The sequence below is a fragment of the Talpa occidentalis genome, unplaced genomic scaffold (genome assembly GCF_014898055.3).
Source record: "Talpa occidentalis isolate TD23 unplaced genomic scaffold, MPIMG_talOcc4v2.1 talOcc4.5, whole genome shotgun sequence".
In the NCBI taxonomy this organism is placed as follows: Eukaryota; Metazoa; Chordata; class Mammalia; order Eulipotyphla; family Talpidae; genus Talpa; species Talpa occidentalis.
In genome coordinates this window covers 39,927,171-39,946,749 of record NW_023604861.1, presented here as the reverse complement: position 1 = coordinate 39,946,749, position 19,579 = coordinate 39,927,171, and the positions used below count along the sequence as shown (strand labels likewise).

General features: G+C 37.1%; 1 protein-coding gene across 4 annotated transcripts in view; it reads right to left on the bottom strand.

Moving 5' to 3' along the window:
- Positions 1-19,579, bottom strand: part of DGKH (diacylglycerol kinase eta) — a 154,169-nt gene that overhangs the window by 91,208 nt on the left and 43,382 nt on the right. For all 4 annotated transcript variants that reach the window (XR_005128304.2, XR_005128303.2, XM_037526941.1 and 1 more), the window contains exons 2-3: positions 8,712-8,822; positions 6,667-6,747 (exon numbers count right to left, since the gene is read on the bottom strand). Coding sequence is in view for 2 of the 4 variants with exons in the window: in XM_037526941.1 (XP_037382838.1) it covers positions 6,667-6,747; positions 8,712-8,822 (192 nt within the window). In the remaining 2 variants the exon portion in view is untranslated. The remainder of the gene's footprint in view (positions 1-6,666; positions 6,748-8,711; positions 8,823-19,579) is intronic.

The window sequence follows — 19,579 nt, the reverse complement described above, 5'->3', positions numbered from 1 at the left end:
ATTTCAAAAGTAGTACCCCAAATATAATAATCGAGATTTGTATTATAACCAACACATGTAATGTAAGACTCTAGTAAGATAACACATGACTCTCGAATTGACTTGAAGAACAAAGAAAGCCGAACATGTAAAAAGCAATGAGAGGACTGTTATCAGACTCACACACACATTTAAACTCCACAATGAAAAGGAAGGATAGCAGAGTAATCACAAATTCAGATCAAGGCTAGGTGACCCCGATGGCTTCAGATTCTAGCTATTTACCTGCATTAGATGTTAACCTCTTGGTTTCAGGTTTTTCACAAATAAAATGGGAGGCATAATAATTCCTACTTACTAGAATTGCTATAAATTATTGAGTGAGTCATCACATATGAAGCATTTAGAAGAGGTATATAGCAGTAACAATAAATATTATAAAATAACTTATTTATTTTAGTGATTATTTAGGTGATTAAATAAACTGTGGTGTGATATGCGTTCACAAAGGATATGAAAAAATATATTTCAGTTTTGTCCTTTGTAACTGAAGTTTGAAATGTTATTGGATAAAAGTACGTTGATGAGGTTCAAAGGATGTGCTATATCTTTTAAGAGAGAAGATGAAGTGAACTTTTAATGAAGAGGATGCTAAAAGGAAAACTGAAATAACAGAAAAAAAATGTTAAAGCAGGTTCTAAGAACATTTTTTTCTTTCCCATGAAAACATAGTTTGCTCATTTCCTTTGTATATGAACGTGTATTTCTAGCATTTTATGTGCATTGAGCATACGTTCTCTTGGTTTATTGGCTTGTTCCTATGTATGCTTTTTCAAACCTCATCAGAAGAGTCATAATCTAAAGTTAATCAACTTTCAGTCATGTCTGCTACGTCAAGTGACCAGTGAACTAAAATGACTCTTTGTCCCAATGCTTATATAGTTCTAAAAATAAGCACTAGCACATGGCATCTGGTTTTCATAACACCAAGTAAGCTAGCAGGGATGTGCCCTCACCCTGGGGTTTCTTGTAGACTGCTCACTCAAAATGGTAAGGTGGTTAAATAAACCAAATAATTCAGAATAACTGTATTTCTTCCAACTTCAAAAACAAACAAGCCCCCCAAAAAGTGTTTTTTTTTTTTTTACAAACATCTATAAGTATTAACAATGTCAACACAATTTCCTTAAAATGATGACTCATTTGTTTAAGGCTTAGTATAATCTTCATTAAAATTTAAAGAGAACAGTCATTTAAACATCTGGAAGCCTAAAGTATACTGTGTGATTATGATGACTTTCAAAGCATTAAAAAGCTCTTCTTTAACAGATAACAGTCACCTAACATGATACAACTGTAATTGCATTCATTTCAGAATGATTAATTTTCCCAACACTGCTTAGTAATACAACATAAAACTGAAAACAAATCTTCACGACACCTCTGAAAGACAGGCAGGATGGACTGTTTTCTCAAGATAAAGTTCATCCATCGTTTTCTTCAAAATTTCCAAACTTTTACAAATTGGAGACATACTGTTACTTACACAAGAAATGTGAAAAGTTCATTAAATGACAGTTATGAAACTGTATGTGTTCATCACCGTGCTAAGTATTTTAGTATATTTTCACATTCAGCCTAACAGGCATCAGTATCATGTTCAATACAGATGAGGACATAGGGTTGGAATTTACATACAGGTGGAATTACAAGGTTGACTAATTTGTTCAAGATCATGTAAATAGACATGGCTGAACCAGGACCCACATGCAGGCCATGTGACTTCACAGTTACGTCCTGCAGATGGGTAAATCCAAGGGATCATTCTATGTGTATCATGATTAGTGAGAAAGAGACAGAGAAGGCAGAAGATCTAGGAAGCAAGAGAACAGAGGGACAGAGACAGACTCTCAGATGGAAAAGCAATACCGTATGAAAGAACCCTGATTAAACACCAAGAAGTCTGGGGTCCCCTTCCCAGGGCATGCACCAGTGTGACTAAGGGGAAAGAGGTTCTCTCCAGCCTAATATGAAAGCATTCATGCATGGCACAGAAGAGGATTAAAAATGTTCAAGTGAAAATAAAACTCCAAAAAGACATATAAATAAAATAAAAAATAAGCAATTGAAAAATGAAGAACATAGTACAGATTCCATAACATAGAAAATGCCATAGTAGGTCTTAAGCTAAAAATAAATTGATGACAAGCTTTAACTTAAAGACATATATAAATTGCCAATAAGGCTTTTCCCATTCCCTGATCACATCATTGACACCAAATGGTACAGAAAATGCTTTCAAAGTTAGTAGGTTTTGTGCTGTCATTTTTGCCTATTAGAGAAAACACTTATAAAATAATAACCTTGGTAAAATCAGCCTGATTCCAGCCAATTAAAAGGTATACACTATGGATGGATATAGAGATATATAAATATATATTTCATTGATCATATCTATTTATTTCAACATTGTAAGACCTGGAGTAGAGGAACCCAGCTATTGTGTGATCTAGAGGAACTGTGGGTAATAAAAGGGTGGTGTTTTATGCCACTAAGTTTTTTGTAATTTGTTGCAAAGTAATAGAAAACTAGTATAATACTATATAACAGAACACCCCCCAAAAAAAAAAAAATTAAGAAAGAAAACTAACATTCTGAGGATGGGAACACAGGACTCAGCAAGAGGGAACATCACCATGGCATGGGTAGGTTTAAACCGTGTTCACAGATCCTCTGACACTGCTTTTGTGATGCCTACGATCCTTCCTGAGCTCAGTCAGTATCAGTGACTTGTTCTTAACCCTAGAAGGCAGCAGAAATGACTGTCAGTTTAAGAGACTTCCAGGTTAAGTCAGTTTCTGCCATGCTCTCTAGAACACCTATTCTAGAACATGTGGGTCCTGGTTCAGCCATGTCTATTTACATGACCTTGAACAAATTAGTCAACCTTATAATTCCACCTGTATGTAAATCCCAACCCTATGCCCTCACCTGTATTGAATATAACACTGATGCCTGTTAGACTGAATGTGAAAATACTCTAGAGAGTTTAGCACTGAGTTTTCTGATAAAGCACAGCTTTACCATTTACTAATTATAGATTTTCCCTTACTACTGTCCATCATCAATATATCATCTTTAGGGACTTCAAAGAGAGGAGGAGTGGCTGTAGCCAAGCAGAATTTGGCCATTTCTGTGTCCCCCAGGTATCACGCCATCAAAATACACCATGAACCACTGACATGAACTAGCCAAAATAAAAGCATCATCAGTAACAATCACTGTAACTCAGGAGAGCAGAACATTTAAATATTTAAAGATGGGGTGTTATCAATTACTGATTGAAAACACAGCTCTTGTTCCATTTTATCCTCTGGAAAGTTCTACCAAATTGATTTGCTTTATTCCAAGCCATCTGCCTAAGTCCCCACATTTCTAGTTCAACAAAGTTCAAAAATAATTATTGATTATATAAAGAAATAGCCTAAAAACATTTCAACAAAAAGTCTTCTCATGCCTTAAATAAATTTTCACCTTATTAATTGAAATCCACAAATACTTAAGTGATAAGCTATTATGAGGTAAAAAGATAAAACAGAGTCCCTATCCTCTAGATTACAATAACATAAGTATTTAACCAAATATGAGACAGAATAAGCAAGTTCTATAAGTAAGGTACAACAGGAGATTGGTCACATTTTATCTCAATGTGATCAACTGACCTCCCAGTTAACAAATTCAACAGTTTAAAGTCCAAGAAAAGAGCTGTACAAAGGGTTTGACTAATGGCTCCCAAATTGAAAAAGTTTTCCCATTCCCTTTATCTTAACCTGCTACAACAACACACTCGACCTTGTCTTCACCTGAAGTTATTCAGACTTCAAATTTTAAATTTTGGAACTCTCTTTGCCACCAAATTCTAGGTCCTTACTAGTGGAAAGCCCTCATTCCCTCCCTGTATGAATCTCCAGAAGGGAGAGAACTGTTGTTCACAGCCCAGGAGAGGCACGTGGTTAATCTGATTGGCAAGATAAGGGAGGTTCTACCCCGCCCCCCCCCAACACTTTCACTTAAGAAAGAAAAATAAGCAGCATTTTAGCCTTATACCTCCACCAACTTATCACAAGTTCTGGATCCTATTCTGTGATTACTTTATTCCTTTGTGTTTCATTCTCAAAAACTGAGAACTCAGAGGGAAAAGAGGGGTGAGTAACTGATTCTTCAAATATACAATAATCCCTTTATCTTTCTGTCCAATGTCCTATAAGCTACCAATCCTGAATCAATCACTATCCCTATCTCAAAGAAAATATCATACAGATAGGAATTAAGAACACACTAAATTTGATCTCCAATCTTGGGTAGACAACTATTTACTACCTAGTATTTTCTACAGATCCCTGTTCAGTTTCAATTCTCATTTTCTATAGTAGCTATTTCAATTCCTCATAAACTCTTACACATAACAGATGACCCTGGCTTTAATTTCATTGAGAAAATAGTAGTATTTGCATTTACATACAAACTCCCTTCTCACACCTACCTCCAGAAGCTTTCTCTCTTCCACCCAGAACTAACTCTTAACCCTTGATCTGGTTCCTTTGCCCTTTATCTTATTTAGCAATTGTGCTCCATCAATTATTCTCTATCCTGAGGCTTCAACTTCAAATTCCAACAATTCTTTACTGATATAGAAACACTCAAACCCATTTTTTTAAAACAAAGCAAAAGAATGACAACAAAACCAAAACTCCCCCTTAAAGACAGAACATTCTCCTAGCTATGCCTCTTCTTTTTTAACAGCCAAGCTTTTAGACAAAGTGATTTACCAGGCCTTCCCTGGTGGCGCACGGAGTTAAGCACAGCACTGTGAAGATATCCACAGCCTCAGCAGCAGGAGTTCGATCCCCTGCCGACCCGGGAGCAACCCACATGGCACAGCAGACCTCTCCTGTCTCGCCCGCTGCTCCCCTCAGCAGTGTATTTCAGTCAGTGTGCCTGTTCTATTTCCCACTCTGTCTCTGGTGAATCCTCTCACCCCCGGCACCGCTGGCCTACACCCCAGATTTAGTATGCATAAATAAATAAATAAACATTAAGAAAAAAACAACAAAGTGATTTACCCTGGTTCCTACTGCTTTTCAACTTTGACCAACAGTGCAGACTAATGTACAGCACTCCTTCACTGAGACTATTCACATCAGTGTAACCAACTGACTGCCCACTTAGCAAATTCAACACTTTTCATTTCTTCTCTGACTTAACCTCTCTACAGTATTTGAGGTTTAACAATTTCCATCCTGAAACTCTCCTCCATTAGTTTTTTATATCATTGCCTCCTGATGCTCCTTATACACTTCAGAATGCTCTCTCACTCAGTCTTTATTGGGCAACCCTTAAAATTTAACATTTTCCCAGGATTCTATTCTTGGCTTTCCTCTTCTCAAACTACACTCTCCCTGGGGAGGTGGGAGGGCAGGAATATCTAGACCATGAATTATCTCACATGACCATAAACCAGTAAGAAGAAATCTGTACTTGTTTGCTTCCTTCAAACCTTCAAAAGTTGTTTCCAACCTTTCTCAGGTACTTCTCTGTATGTTTGTCCATCCTGCCTGCCCTGGCATCCCCATATCTAGTTGATGGACCATACAACTGTCAGCAGTCATGGCTTCCTAGAGCAGGGGCTGGAAGTGTGGACGAGGCAACAACATGCAAGAATAGGGCATCTCAGAGGCCCTCAGGAATATGCAGTTTAACAAAAACTCTAAACGAACCTCACTAAATTCTAAACGTCTTCAAGGGGGGTGATATGTATATATTTATTTATCTTGGGAGCTCCTGTGCTTAGCATGAGTACCTGATATCCAGTAGGTTCCCAATTCATATTTTTTGAATGAAAGATATAGAAGAATGGGATATCTGAAATAAGCTTTGCAGAAACGGTTGAATTCCAACAGTGGGTGGGTATATCAGGACAAACAACTGTCATTAACAGTAGAATGTGGAGACATGGTTGTGCATCACTTTCAGGTGGAGTCAGAGGTACAACCTGTCAAGTTATTGATGCACCTGTCAGGTCTTTCAGTGTGGTCTGAGATACAAGAATTACCTTTACGAAAGTGCCTCTTTAATAGTCACCAAATGAATTACCTAAGAAAAAATGAAGGCCTGGACTATATTAATTAGAATCAAAATGGAAGAAAAGGAGAACATAATTTGCAGATTGAAGGTAAAAAACAAACCTTTTAAATATTCAAGAGCAATGGAACTAGTTGGAAGTATTAAATTTGAGGAAGCAAAAATTTTATTTTTTCCCTTTTTATTATTTAAAAAATGTTTAAAGGCAGTACTTTTCTTTCTTACATCTTTGTTAATTTTTGGACAATATATGATTTCTACACTCAGGAGGAAGTGAAAGATTTAAAGCTCTAAAATTTAAAAGTATAAGAGGGAAAAAATACAAATATTTAAATAACACATTTTAATATACTGGTTTGTTGACTGAAACAATCAAGAATAGTGTTGGATGTGAGCATATACAATGCATTTACTAAGTTTATTATGTTGGTAAGAACTCCAACACACGAGTTGACATGTAGCCTGTAACTGATGAGGGCATTCTGTGCATGCTTGGGGAAGGTCTTTCTATGACTTTTGAGTAAAGACAGTAGAATATAACCATACCGTGAAGCTGTTATTAGCATTTTTTGTGCTCGCTTCAGCTACACTGGCATCTGAGAGGTCCACTTCATCAAATATCAGAGACTGTTAACAAAAAAGATCACAAAGATATTAAATGAAAACCTAATTCAACGCTCCTCAAGATTATTTTACGAGCAGGTTATGACTGAGGAAGTTATGTCAGGAATTAAGAATAAAAAATGAAGAAAATATAAATTAGTGATACTTTGTGAGTAAAACCACAAAGTACAACTAACACATAAATCCCAATGTCCTGGTATGTTGTTTGAATGCAAATGTCTGATGGGCTCTGTAAGCATAACTTACCGGGAATCTACTGAGTATAGGACATACACACTTATACACATCCTCCCATACCTCTGAAACTGTAACAACTTTGTCACTAAGACAGAGGCAACAACATCTTTTCCACATTTGCTAAATGAAGAAATGAAAACTAGTCCTGGCTACATTTGTTGACATTTATTGAACTTTGCTCTACAGATATAAGATCCTATTTCTTTTATATTCTTAAAAGTGGTTATGATTAAAAAGTTTCAGTGATAAAAACTCCATAGAAATAGAATCTTAAAAGTGTGCAATTTAGAGATTAGGAAAATCTAGAAGATAAAAGTATACTTCCTACTTTTTAGTCAATTGGTTCTTGTTCATACTCATGCAATATCCTTGCAGCCAGGCAGATATAACAATGCACCTCAAGAACTGTAAAAGAGGGTCCCCTTCAATGATAGCTTCTACCTCCCCTTTAAGATATCCAGAGGGTGAAGGAAGTCTGCTTCAATCTAATCACTGTGACTGCAAAATTTGTTGCCTGATGAGGAAGAATTTATATTCTAGCACAGTGATAAAACAGACACAATTAATTTTAATGTAAGATAGAATTATAAGTGGAAGAGATCAGGAAATGCTCTGGAAAATCACATATTTCTACAGCAGAAAAAACACTGTTTCTCTTGTGAATGCTGGAATCAATATCATTTTGAGAGGAATCTTTAAAATATAAAATGAAAACCAAAACAAAACAAAACAATGTAATTCGATCAGCTGGAAACTGAAGGAAGTCATCCTGGGGATGGGAAGACAGGTCAAGATCGAAGGCTTGATAGGGCCAGTGCCGCCTAGAAATAATTGTGAAAAGTCAGGATGGAGCCAGATCAGGGACAGCTTTAAACATTATGACTTTCAAAATAAGATTATTTTATGTGGTTATTATTTCTACAGCCACATAAACAAAGAATTAGATTTACTTCATGTGCATAACTTTACTAATTATTTCAGGGCCATATTTTTTTTTAAATAAGGAAAATATCAATTTCATCTGGATAGTACCAAAAATTTTAATGTTTATTTTTGAAGGATACTAAAATATCAGTCTTAAATGGTGGTTCACAGTCAAAATTTTACTTCTTCCTAAAGTACAGCATTCTTACTTTATTCAGTTGTCATATAAAGATTATGGTAAGCCTTGATTTCATTTCACAATGATTTTTTTTATTCTTAACCACTAGCATAATTGAGTGATTGTTTCGTGTCACACTTATATTAGCACATCACATGCAATTTTCTCATTTTAAAGTAGCTTCTTAACAACAAATGTGGCCACAGCCACTCCATTAGAAGTGGAGAATATTTGAAACCAGAGCATGGATTCTTAGCAATTACAGAAATTCTGTCTCTCATGGTCAGGGAAAGACTTACAAGGCCAAAAGTAACAGGAAAGAAGAGGAAACCCAACATTTTGAGTTTATTCTACCTACCAAGGCTATGTTTAATGTTTCATTTTAATTGGAAGGAAAGAAGAAAGAAAGCAAACTACACTAGAACTTTCCTATAAGATTATCCTTAGGGAAATTGACTCAAATAGCCTCCTTTGGGATTTGGACTAAAATCAATGACATTTATACTTAAATGCACATTGAGAGCAGCAATTCTATAGTTAAGTCCCAAAACAAAAACAGCTTATAGAACCAAAAATTTAAATCTATCTATAAATACAGTTGCTTGCAGCTGATATTCCATTGAATTACCTTTGAGTCCTTGGCATAATAAAGTGTACGACCTCGAAGTTTGAAGTATCGCTTTTTCCACCTCTGGAAAGAACTGGTTTGCTTCAATAGTTGTCCCTCTTTAATGCTGGTCTGGGGAGAAGCAGAAGCACAATGACATGATTACAAAGAAATTCAAAACGAAATTCAATTCAGCATTAGTAACACCCTCTCACTAATATTTTTAATACTATTTTCCATCTTTTACAAATTACATGAGAGAACTTTCTTGTCCTCACCATCCAACCATTCTCTTTACTGTTAAGCCAGGCACAAAGCTCCAAAGAACAAAGGTGAATTTGACAAGGTTCCCTTTCTCAAAGTAGTCACAAAGGGCATGGGAGACACATGCACCCAAACTAATATTTACTATACCATACGTCTACACTAAGCACTCAGTAAATGGTATAATGCAATGATTAAAAAGGCATGGGCTCTGGAGTCAGAAACTTTGTGCTTTTACTATCTTATTTGGAAGTACACATGATATAATTTCCATACTGATAAATAATGGGGGGAAATTTACCTTCCTCTGTTAATCTGAAAGCAGCTTAAAAGTGTAAGAGAGTTTAATTTCACCAAGAAATCAATGTGAATAAAATGAATAAGCAAAGTAAAAAAATAAAAAATTCCTGCTGCCACTACTTCATAGCTGGATGATATTAGGCAAGTTTATTTGTTCACCTATACACTGGGGATAACAAAACATTTCTTACAGGGCTGCTGTGAGGCATAAACTATAAACATGTAAGGACTTACCTATCACCAGACACCTATTATGTGCTGACACTAGCATCAGTTATAATTAGCCATGTGTTACTGTAACCAACACATATTCAAAACACTGTACTTGGTGGTCCAGAGAGGGAAGCACCAGCTCTGCAGCTGAGGGAATCCAAGAAGTCCTTCCAAAGGAGAGCCCAAGGTGGGTCTTGGGTTTCCCAGAATGACAAGGGAGGGGAGAAGGGCATTTTAGATTTGTACAAAAAGGAGAAAGACTTAAAACAGCATAAATATTTTGAGCATCTTCAGAGTCTTTCGCTATAAATGCAGGGTAGGATGTACAAGGGGGAGCAGAAGGAGATGTGGCTGGAGAAGATAATGGGCTCTGAGAACCTGAGCTAAATGCTCTATGTACGCAAATTCACTTCCTGATCACTGACAAAATACTTGGAACTCTGACCTCAGGTGTATCTCTTCCTTGCTTGATCCCCTCCCCTGTCCACAATGGCACTTTGCTTTTAAATGAGAATGCACTGGGTATTAACTAGTACCTCCTCCCTCTTATATTTATCTCCCTAATTCCTTTCCCTCCTCCAATTCTCTGTCCATCTCAGTGAGACTCAACTCACTGACGTCCATCTGCAACATACTCTCCATATTTTCAACATCAAGATCTTATTTCCCGAGCCTCCCTGGTGGTGCAAGGGGTTAAACAACACACTATGAAGTAATCTGCAGCCTCTGCAGCACTAGTGCAATCCCCAGCCAGCCAGGGAGCAACCCACATGGCGAGGCAGACCTTTCCTGTCTCACTCACTGCTCCCCTCAGCAGTGTATTTCAGTCAATCTGCCTGTTCTGCTCCCCACTCTGTGGTGAATCCTCTCACCCCCCGCATCTCTGGCCTGTACCCCAGCTCTTGTGTGCATAAATAAATCTTTAAAAAAAAATCTTATTTCATCCACCACAAAGTACTATCTATCTTTAATATAAGTATAATTCACTTATTTGTTATGTTTACTGGGCCACCCTTATTCGAATGTAAGTTCCCTGAGTTTATTATATCTAATAAAATTAAATTTAATGTTCAATTTTAACTGGAAGGAAAGTAGAGAGGTAGGAAGAAGCAAACTACATTTACAGCAAACTAAACTTACGGTCTTGTTAGGAGAGTGTCCTTGGGAGAGGTGTTACAAGGCTGACTCAAAAAGGTCCCCTTGGGATGGGGTTAAAGATGGATCACATTTATACTGAATGCATAGAAGAACTATGCCATTGTGCACTTCTAAAACAAAACCAATTTATAAAACCAAAATGTTAAATCTACACTATTGGATTGCACACTGATGTATCTCCAGTGCCTAGAATATTATCTGGCACATACAATATTGAGATCTATAGGAATGACTAGCAGGTGATGAGATTAAGCTCAGGTCTGTTCTACTGCAGAGCTTATTCTCAACTTTTACACTATTTTTATTACCAACAGACACTAAATATTGAGAAAAGTTTGTCATCTTGTTAGGGGGAAAGGATGTCCTGAGATAATTCCATACAGGCTTTATGGACTCCACCCCTACTCCAGACCAAAGCCATCAAGACATTGGGAAAGACAAATCCCATCATCACCAAGGGAAGTTGGCTGGGACCTGAGAGTGGAGTTAAGCAGCCAGGTTTGGTATAAAAATCAGACATGTGGGCCTTGGGGTCTCTCTCTTCTCTTGGCTTCACAGCTCGTGCTCGCAGCCAGCTCTCAGAGTGCCATTGGGATTCCAGGGAAGTGGAAAGTGTAGGACACATTTAAGACTTTATTTCCCTCTTTTCTCCCTGAGTTGTACATTTCCTCATTTCCCCTTCCCTTGTAAATAAGCCTTTTATTAACCTTTTGTGTGTGCCTGCAGTGGAGTATTAAGTTCCTTTTAAGTGCGCAGGTGAGGACCCACAGCCAGGCAACCCGTTTTATATCGGGGCTGCCCTGTAACAGTTTGGTGCCCAACGTGGTTTCCAAGTTACACCTGTGGTTGACCAGCCCAAAGTAACTTTCCTTGCATTGGTCACCATAAGCACACTAGGTCTACAAGACTCACAGTGCAATCTTTGTCTCAAGTCTTGAAAAGGCTGCTTTTTTCTCGTGCATACAGCTCTTGTGGGTGTGTTTTTGACCCAAACATGGCCTCAATCATGAGCTTACACAGTTTTATCCCTAGCCTGAGTTCTTTCAGTTTTTTTCCAGCCTTGAGTTTAAGTAGCCTTTTTCCAAGGAACTCTTCTGCACTGTTGGTGGGAGTGCAAACTGGTCCAACCACTATGGAGAGCTGTGTGGAGATTTCTGGACCTACTAAACATAGAGCTTCCACAGGATCCAGCAATTCCACTCCTAGGTATTTACCCAAAGAACACAGAAACATCAATTCCAAAGAACACCTGCACCCCTATGTTTATAGCAGCACTGTTTACAATAGCTAAGCTTTGGAAACAGCCCAAATGCCCAAAAATAGATGACTGGATCAAGAAGATGTGGTACATATATACCATGGAATATTACTCAGCATTCAAAAAAGATAAACACATGCAATTTGCAGCAACATGGATGACGCTGGAAGGGATCATGCTCAGTGAAATAAGCCAAAAAGAAAAAGAAAAATACCGGATGGTCTCACTCATAGCAGGGATCTAGAAAACTTAAATAAGGGACCAGGAAAATGAATAACTATAAGAAAGTGAAAATCAAAATCAACAAAAACTATGAACCAGAGACACTTTTTGGGGGGTGGGGGGCGGGAGGGGAGAGATTGGGGTCAGAATGGGGGGATTGCAATTGTATGGGGAATATAAAAATAAAATTTATTAATTAAAAAAAAAAGTAGCCTTTTTCCATTAAATATTACCACCAGTTTTATAAATGTGAATAATTTGATAAAACCTGGTGTATGTATCGGGGCTGCCCTGTAACAATCTGCATAAAGTAATTAAGTGATCAACAGATTTTTCCTAGAGCTTGCTCTAGAATTGTCCTACAGAAACTGTTGTGAGAGCATTAAAAATTAATGTTCACCAACTACTTTTGAAACTTCAGTAGCAAAGAGCATGATTTAGAACGAGACAGACTTCAAACCAGGCTCTGCCACAGACTAACAACACGAGCTAGGGCAAGGTACTTCAACCCTCTGTGGCCCAGTTTTCCTCTCCTAAAATATGGGAATAAGATATGGGAGTAATAATACCATTTTCACAAGCTTGTTGCATCTAATTTAATTATAAGATAATGCCTGGAGAGCACTCAGCACACTGTCTGGGTTACAGAAAACATTCAATAAATGGCAGAACATATTATTATGATATCATTATGCTATTAAGTTCAGGGAGTACTTGCCAGGCACCAAATTATAAGAGGTTCTTGGAAGAAGTAAGTAAGTGTTTGCAGGATACTGCGGGGGCAAATAAGAGCAGGAGTAGCAGCATAGTGTCAAGAGAGGGTAAGTGCAAAAAGCTAGTGAAATATCTGAAGCAGGGGAGTGAGAAGGGGGAATTGGGTGAGAAAGGAAGTACAGGACCAATTAAGAGGCTGCTGCATCCGTCCATGGGAGAGCCTGCAGGGCTCCAACAAAGCTGCTAGCATCACTGAGATGGACAGAAATGGAGAAATTTGGGGTGTGATTTAATGAGCAGGACTACCAAACCTACTGGTAGACATGAAGGGAAAAAAGAGAGAAAGGAACCAAGGAAAAGTCTAAGCATTTGGCTTGGATAACTAGAAGCAGAAGATTGAGAGAGAAGAGGAAATTGGAGAAGTTTCTTGTGAGTTGCAAGTGCAGGGAGTGTTCTGCAGCCACACCACTGTCACATCTGGTAACACCCACGGTAGAGAGTGTTTAATTCTTAATCTAAAGTATTGGAGTGCTATAAAAATAGAAACTATCCAAAAACAAATAATTTGGAAATTCAGATTATAAAAGTGAGCATATTGGGATTTTTACAAAGTTCTGTTTAAGGCAATAAGGAAGAAAAGTTAATGTTTGGTCTATTTAAGTTCTATAAGTGCTGTTCTAGAAAGCATTAAGAACTTATTTCATTCTCCACACAGTTATGAGGGTAATTTTTTAAAATGAAATTCTGACTAGACTGTGCCACAGCTTAAAGTCCTTTCATTCTCTTTTGCTTGCTGAAGAGTCCAAAATTCTATCTGTATCACAGAAGATTCCTGCACAATATTCTCAAAATAATCAGTATACTGTGAAGGAAAAGGAATCATTCTTTAAAACCCTAATATTTATTATATTCAATATTATTATTCAAGCAATTAGAATAACAAAGTGAAGTAACAGTTAAAGAAAGAGTTATGATCAGAGAGTCTTATAATTAAGACTCTCACAATTATTAGATTTTAATTTATTTTGTTCCCAATTTCTAAACAACAGGATATATTCTTCCCTCACTCAAAAAGGGCCTAGAAGCATTTACATTTAACTGCCCCTTAGCACACAATTTGGCAAATGTTAGTTCAGTATTATTTGGTCCTCACAAAAAAAAATCAGTAAAGACATACAGACTTCACCTATACTCCAACTATCCAGTTTCCAAAAATAAAAAATAAAAAAATAAAAGAAAATAGTTTTGAAATTTTTTTTTATTTTTACTGAAGATTGATTTAAAACATTAAGAAAGAGTATAGTGTGCAGGTGGACAGCAATATAATTTGGCATTTAGGTAGGTGACATGAATGCCACCACCAAAATCTAATTTCCACCCAACACTAGCCAATTGATAGAGACACTTGGCCCATTTTTTTCCTTATAATTTAAGAGTTTGTTTCTGTTCTGTTTTGTTTTTATTTGTTTTGAATCTATTTTACACTTATGAGTGAAATCATATGGCATTTGTCTTTCTTCATTTGATTTATTTCACTTAGTATAACATCCTCTGGGTTTATTCATTTTCTCAAAAACAGCAGTTACATCTTTTTTTAATAGTTAAGTATTATCCCCTTGTGTATATAGCATATCTTCTTTATCTATTCATCTGTTGATGGAATAGTAGGTTATTCTCCTATTTAGGTTATTCAGAACAATACTGCAATGAACATAGGGGTGCATATTTCTCCTCAAATTAGTGTTTCCATATTCTTTGGTTAAGGTACTCAGAAGAATATCCAGATCATGTGACATTTCTATTCTAAATATTTTGAAAACTCTTCATACTGTTTCCCACAGTGGCTGTGCCAGTTTATAATCTCACTAACAGTGTACTAGGGTTCCGTGTTCTCCACATACTCACCAACACTTACTGAAAGAAAAATAATTCAATAAAATAAACATTGAAATTGAAAGATTTCTTATCTATTTGCCTTTCTGAGACTGTTTTCTTGTTTGTTTTTTAATAAATAGTTTACAACATTATATAGGTTTTGAGCATACACCTTAGGATGTTTTTTAGTACAGCATCTTAAAGTTGCAGAATTGTTTATTTCACATCCTTTGTTTTCAGCAAACAAAAGTCATTTCTCTTTTAAATTATATACACACATGGGTTCCCTAGGAATTCACCTGAAATTTCAGAAACACCTCTGTGTTGCTTACATGGCATATACTTTAATGTCCTGAGCAGAAGGCAACTCTATGTGCAGCCATTCAAACCATTTTAGAAGTGAAACAGCCACTGTCTGATTTATCTGATAAATGTACATTTTCATATGTTGGCATTTTGGGGCCATCAATTGGGTGGGGCAAAGAACTTGATATGGTGAAGTAGAAATGTCAGTGATGACTCATGATTTTTACATATGCCTTCGTATATTCCAAAAGAAGCTCTGGTTTCTCCTCCTCTTATCTCAACATGAGCCCTTCACTTCCCTTTCAAGGAGCAGGGATGGAAACTGTTGTGATGGGAGAAGAGGGTTGCTAGGAGCTGAAGGTTTGTGCCCACTGCACTCTACCCTCCTGCCCCCAAATTTATATTTTGAAATCCTAGCCTCTAATGCAATAATATTTGGAGGTTAGGTCATAAGGATGGAGCCCCCCTGAGTGGGATTAGTGTCTTTATAAGAGACCCAGAGAACGCATTCACACTCTGCCATGGGACGAAACACAAACTTGAAGTTCAAGTCTACGAACCAGGACATCAGCTCTCAGCATACACCAAGCAGCTTGAGCCTTGATCTTGGACTTGAGGTCTCCAGAACTTGGAGAAATATATTTTTGGTGTTTAAGCCACCCGTAGTCTGGTATTTTTGTTACAGCAGCCCAAACCAATGAAAACAGGATCAGGGGAGTTTTGACCACTGTATTTATGTAGTAATCCCTTCTTTTCTGTCTCTTTTAACTAGTATCTACTCCATCATCCCAAAATATGGCAAGTTTTCTTTGCCATGTGAATTTTCTTATTCATTTTGTCATATAAGCACTAGGAAAGCTGTCTCTGCCTTCCTGGGTAAATCTTACCATCATGAGTTTATTTAACTTTCTTTAATGAGAAGCCTTTTTAGTTTACAGGCATGAATCTCAGAAGAAGAAATCATACCTGCATATTACTATGTGCTATAATGACATATGAGACCATGACTGTGAAATATTACATAATTCTTTCAAATGTGGTGTGAAAAGAGAAGAAATCTTGCCATTTGTGACATGTATAAAACTGAAGAGGATTATGTAAAATGAATAATGTCAGAAGGAGAAAGTTCTAAAACCAAAAATCTATCTTCATCACAGGTTTGTTTCCTATTATGTCACTTTTATCCCTTTCATTAGCTGTCCTAAATATTTTTTGTGTGATTGTAACATAAGAAATATCTTTTCCAGAAATATTATATTAAATGATTATTGCCCCCCATGTTATGGCATTGGGAAGCAGCCCATTTGATCTCATTCTGATTCAGTCTGTCAAGCAATTTCATCAGCCACATGTTCAAGTGCTTCAAGCCTAGTTTTTCTATCAGTTTTCAAAATTTCCATTAGTTCTCTTAATTCCCAACTCTTCTGACTTTGTACCTTGTAGTGTCCTTTTTTTATTCTGAATTTTGTACCACCATGAATATCTTACTTTCTAACCAAATTTTTGAGTCTCTTTATAAATAAGTATGTCTGCTTTATATTAAGTTTTATTAAATACACTCATTTTTCAAAAATCCAGCTTATCATCTGAATCACCTGGAGAACTTTAGAGATATTAACAGCCTCAGTTCATCTTATATATTTTGATTCAGTAGGTCTAGAGCAAGGCATATCAAAGTCTGCATGTCAAAGTCTCTTACAGGGATTGTAATTATCAGTGAATCTAAGATACACTTCCATAAACAATATTTTTTTAATTTTTATTTTATATATATTTTACATCTTTTTTTTTGTATAATACATGCTTTCTCCTCTCAGGTGTAGTCCCCCTCAGATTCCCACCACCAATTCACCCGTGTCCCATCACCATAGTCCCTTGTGCTCTTCCCACCCCTGTTTTGATCTTATCCCTCTCCCCCCTGCTGAATGTCTCTGGTTTATAGTTGCCTGTTGATTTTGATTTTTAATTTATTATAATTACTTTTTCCCCCCAACCCCTTGTTTTTTCTACATTCCTCCTGTAAGTAAAACCATCCAAATGCTTCTCTTTTTCTTTCTGGCTTATTTCACTGTGCATAATCCCTTCCAGCTCTGTCCATGTTGCTATGAATGGCATGAGTTTATCTTTTTTGATTGCTGAGTAATATTCCATTGTGTATATATACCACATCTTCTTGATCCAGTCATCTATTTTTGGGCATTAGAGTTGTCATAAACAATATTTAAGTATAATAATTTGTATAAGCTCTTTATATAGGTAATATATCACCCTTGGTCATTTTTCATTCACTTTTAATTGAGACCATTCAGTCTAACCATTAACTCTTACCATTCAGTCTAACCATTAACTCAGTCTAACTTTTAAAGGTTTTAAGCCTTTAAAAAACATAGTATAAGAAGCCTCTTAAAACACATTTGTAGGGAGTTATTGCATCTCTACACTCAAAATGTTTCTTTTCCTGTGTGTGGAGCCCCATCAATATGCCATTCGTGTCCTCTCTTCACCCATACTGGCTCTGCTCTAAAGCAAGGAGGGGAGGGCACAATCTGGGTTTAATAACCGAGCACGTTCACTCAATCTCTTCCCTTCCTCCTCTTAAGAGCCAGCTAACGCAATAGAAACTGTACTCAGCTATCATTCAGAGAAAAGAGAGATTTCATTTGCTGATGGATACTAGAACATGGGGAAATGAAGAGGTGGGATCCATACTGACTGTTATGACCATGTACTAGGAAGTGGGGAAGGGTAGTGAAGAGTACCCCTGGCTGCTCATCCAACTCCCTTAATATGTTTGCAGCCTGCAACACCACCTGAAGCCTGTGCTAGCACCTACCTGTCTTAGGCAAGAAAATTAATGTAGAGGAATAATGAGGGGATTTGCTTTGGACAGGAGTCAAAAGGCAATACAGAATTCCACTCCTAGGTATTTACCCAAAGGACACAGAAACATCAATTCCAAAGAGCACCTGCACCCCTATGTTTATAGCAGCATTGTTTACAATAGCTAAGCTTTGGAAACAACCCAAATGCCCAAAAATAGATGACTGGATCAAGAAGATGTGGTACATACACACCATGGAATATTACTCAGCATTCAAAAAAGATAAACACATGCAATTTGCAGCAACATGGATGGCGCTGGAAGGGATCATGCTCAACAAAATAAGCCAGAAAGAAAAAGAAAAATACCGGATGGTCTCACTCATAGCAGGAATCTAGAAAACTTAAATAAGGGACCAGGAAAATGAATAACTATAAGAAAGTAAAAATCAAAATCAACAAACAACCATGAACCAGAGACACTCTATGGGGGATGGGGGCGGGGTGGGGAGGGATTGGGGTCAAAATAAGGGGGTTGCAATTATATGGGGAATATAAAAATAAAATTTATTTAAAAAAATAAAATAAAATTTGAGAACCAGTATAGATTTAATAATAAAAGATAACATGGCTAAAAAAAAAAAAAAAAGGCAATACAGGACCTCCTGTCCAAAAAGGATAGTGGCGCAGGGGTTAAAGACAATGCTGTCAGCTATCGCCAGCCACTGCAGCACAAATTGGATTCCCAGCTGGCCAGGGAGCTGCCCACATGTTGCAGCAGATCGCTCCTGCCTCTCCTGCTGCTCCCCTCAGCAATGCGTTTCAGTCAGACTGCCTGTTCTGCTCCCCACTCTCTCTGGGGAATCCTCTCACACACACACACACACCCCAGCCCCCGCACCTCTGACCTGTAGCATAGCTCTTGTATGCATATATAAATACATCTTTTTTAAAAAAGACAATACAGTAAGAAAGGGATATCCTGGTTTATAAGAATGGAGATAAGTTATGTTTCTGGAAACAGTATTTAGTGATAATGCAAAATGGTGAGGCAGCCTTCTTGTCATTTATAGCATCACAAGACATTTCTCATTTTATAAACTGCCACTTGGAACAGTTGCCCACAAACAGTTTTGCATATCAGAAGAATAAGGATATATCACCAGGTACTCTAAATAGGTAATCAAGAGCCTGACCTTCAACCTCCCTAATCCAGGGTATCTCTAAGGAATTCTACAGCTCCATGAAACACAGTTCAAAATTATGAGGAAAGATGATTTCATGCATTTAATAAAATAATACTTAATATTCACTGAATAAGACCTTGACAGAGTATTCTAGAAGTCTGTGAAGTAGTTTTGTGTTTATCCTCTGAAAAATATATCACTATTTGTTTCCTTTTCACTTTACCAGATGTAATTTGTATTTTTCCAATGATTTTCATTTCATTTTTTGCATAGATTTTGTTGTTGAGGTAACTTTGGCTTACAACCCTGTCAATGATTTAGGGGAGTAGTTTCTTAAGACATCTGAGTAATTGTTTGCTTTCATATCCCTACGTGTCTCTCTCTCTGACTCAAGCTGTACAGAGTGTATATGTTGACAGGAAATGCCCCCCACGCTGGCAATCCTCCAGTGCTGTGCACGTAAGTGGCTGTTAAGTCAAGTGAAGCATGAAACTCTCAAATGGGTCTATGTCTCTGCAGTTTTTCATTCTGCCACATTAAACACAGTGATGAAAAAGGCTTTCCATTACAAC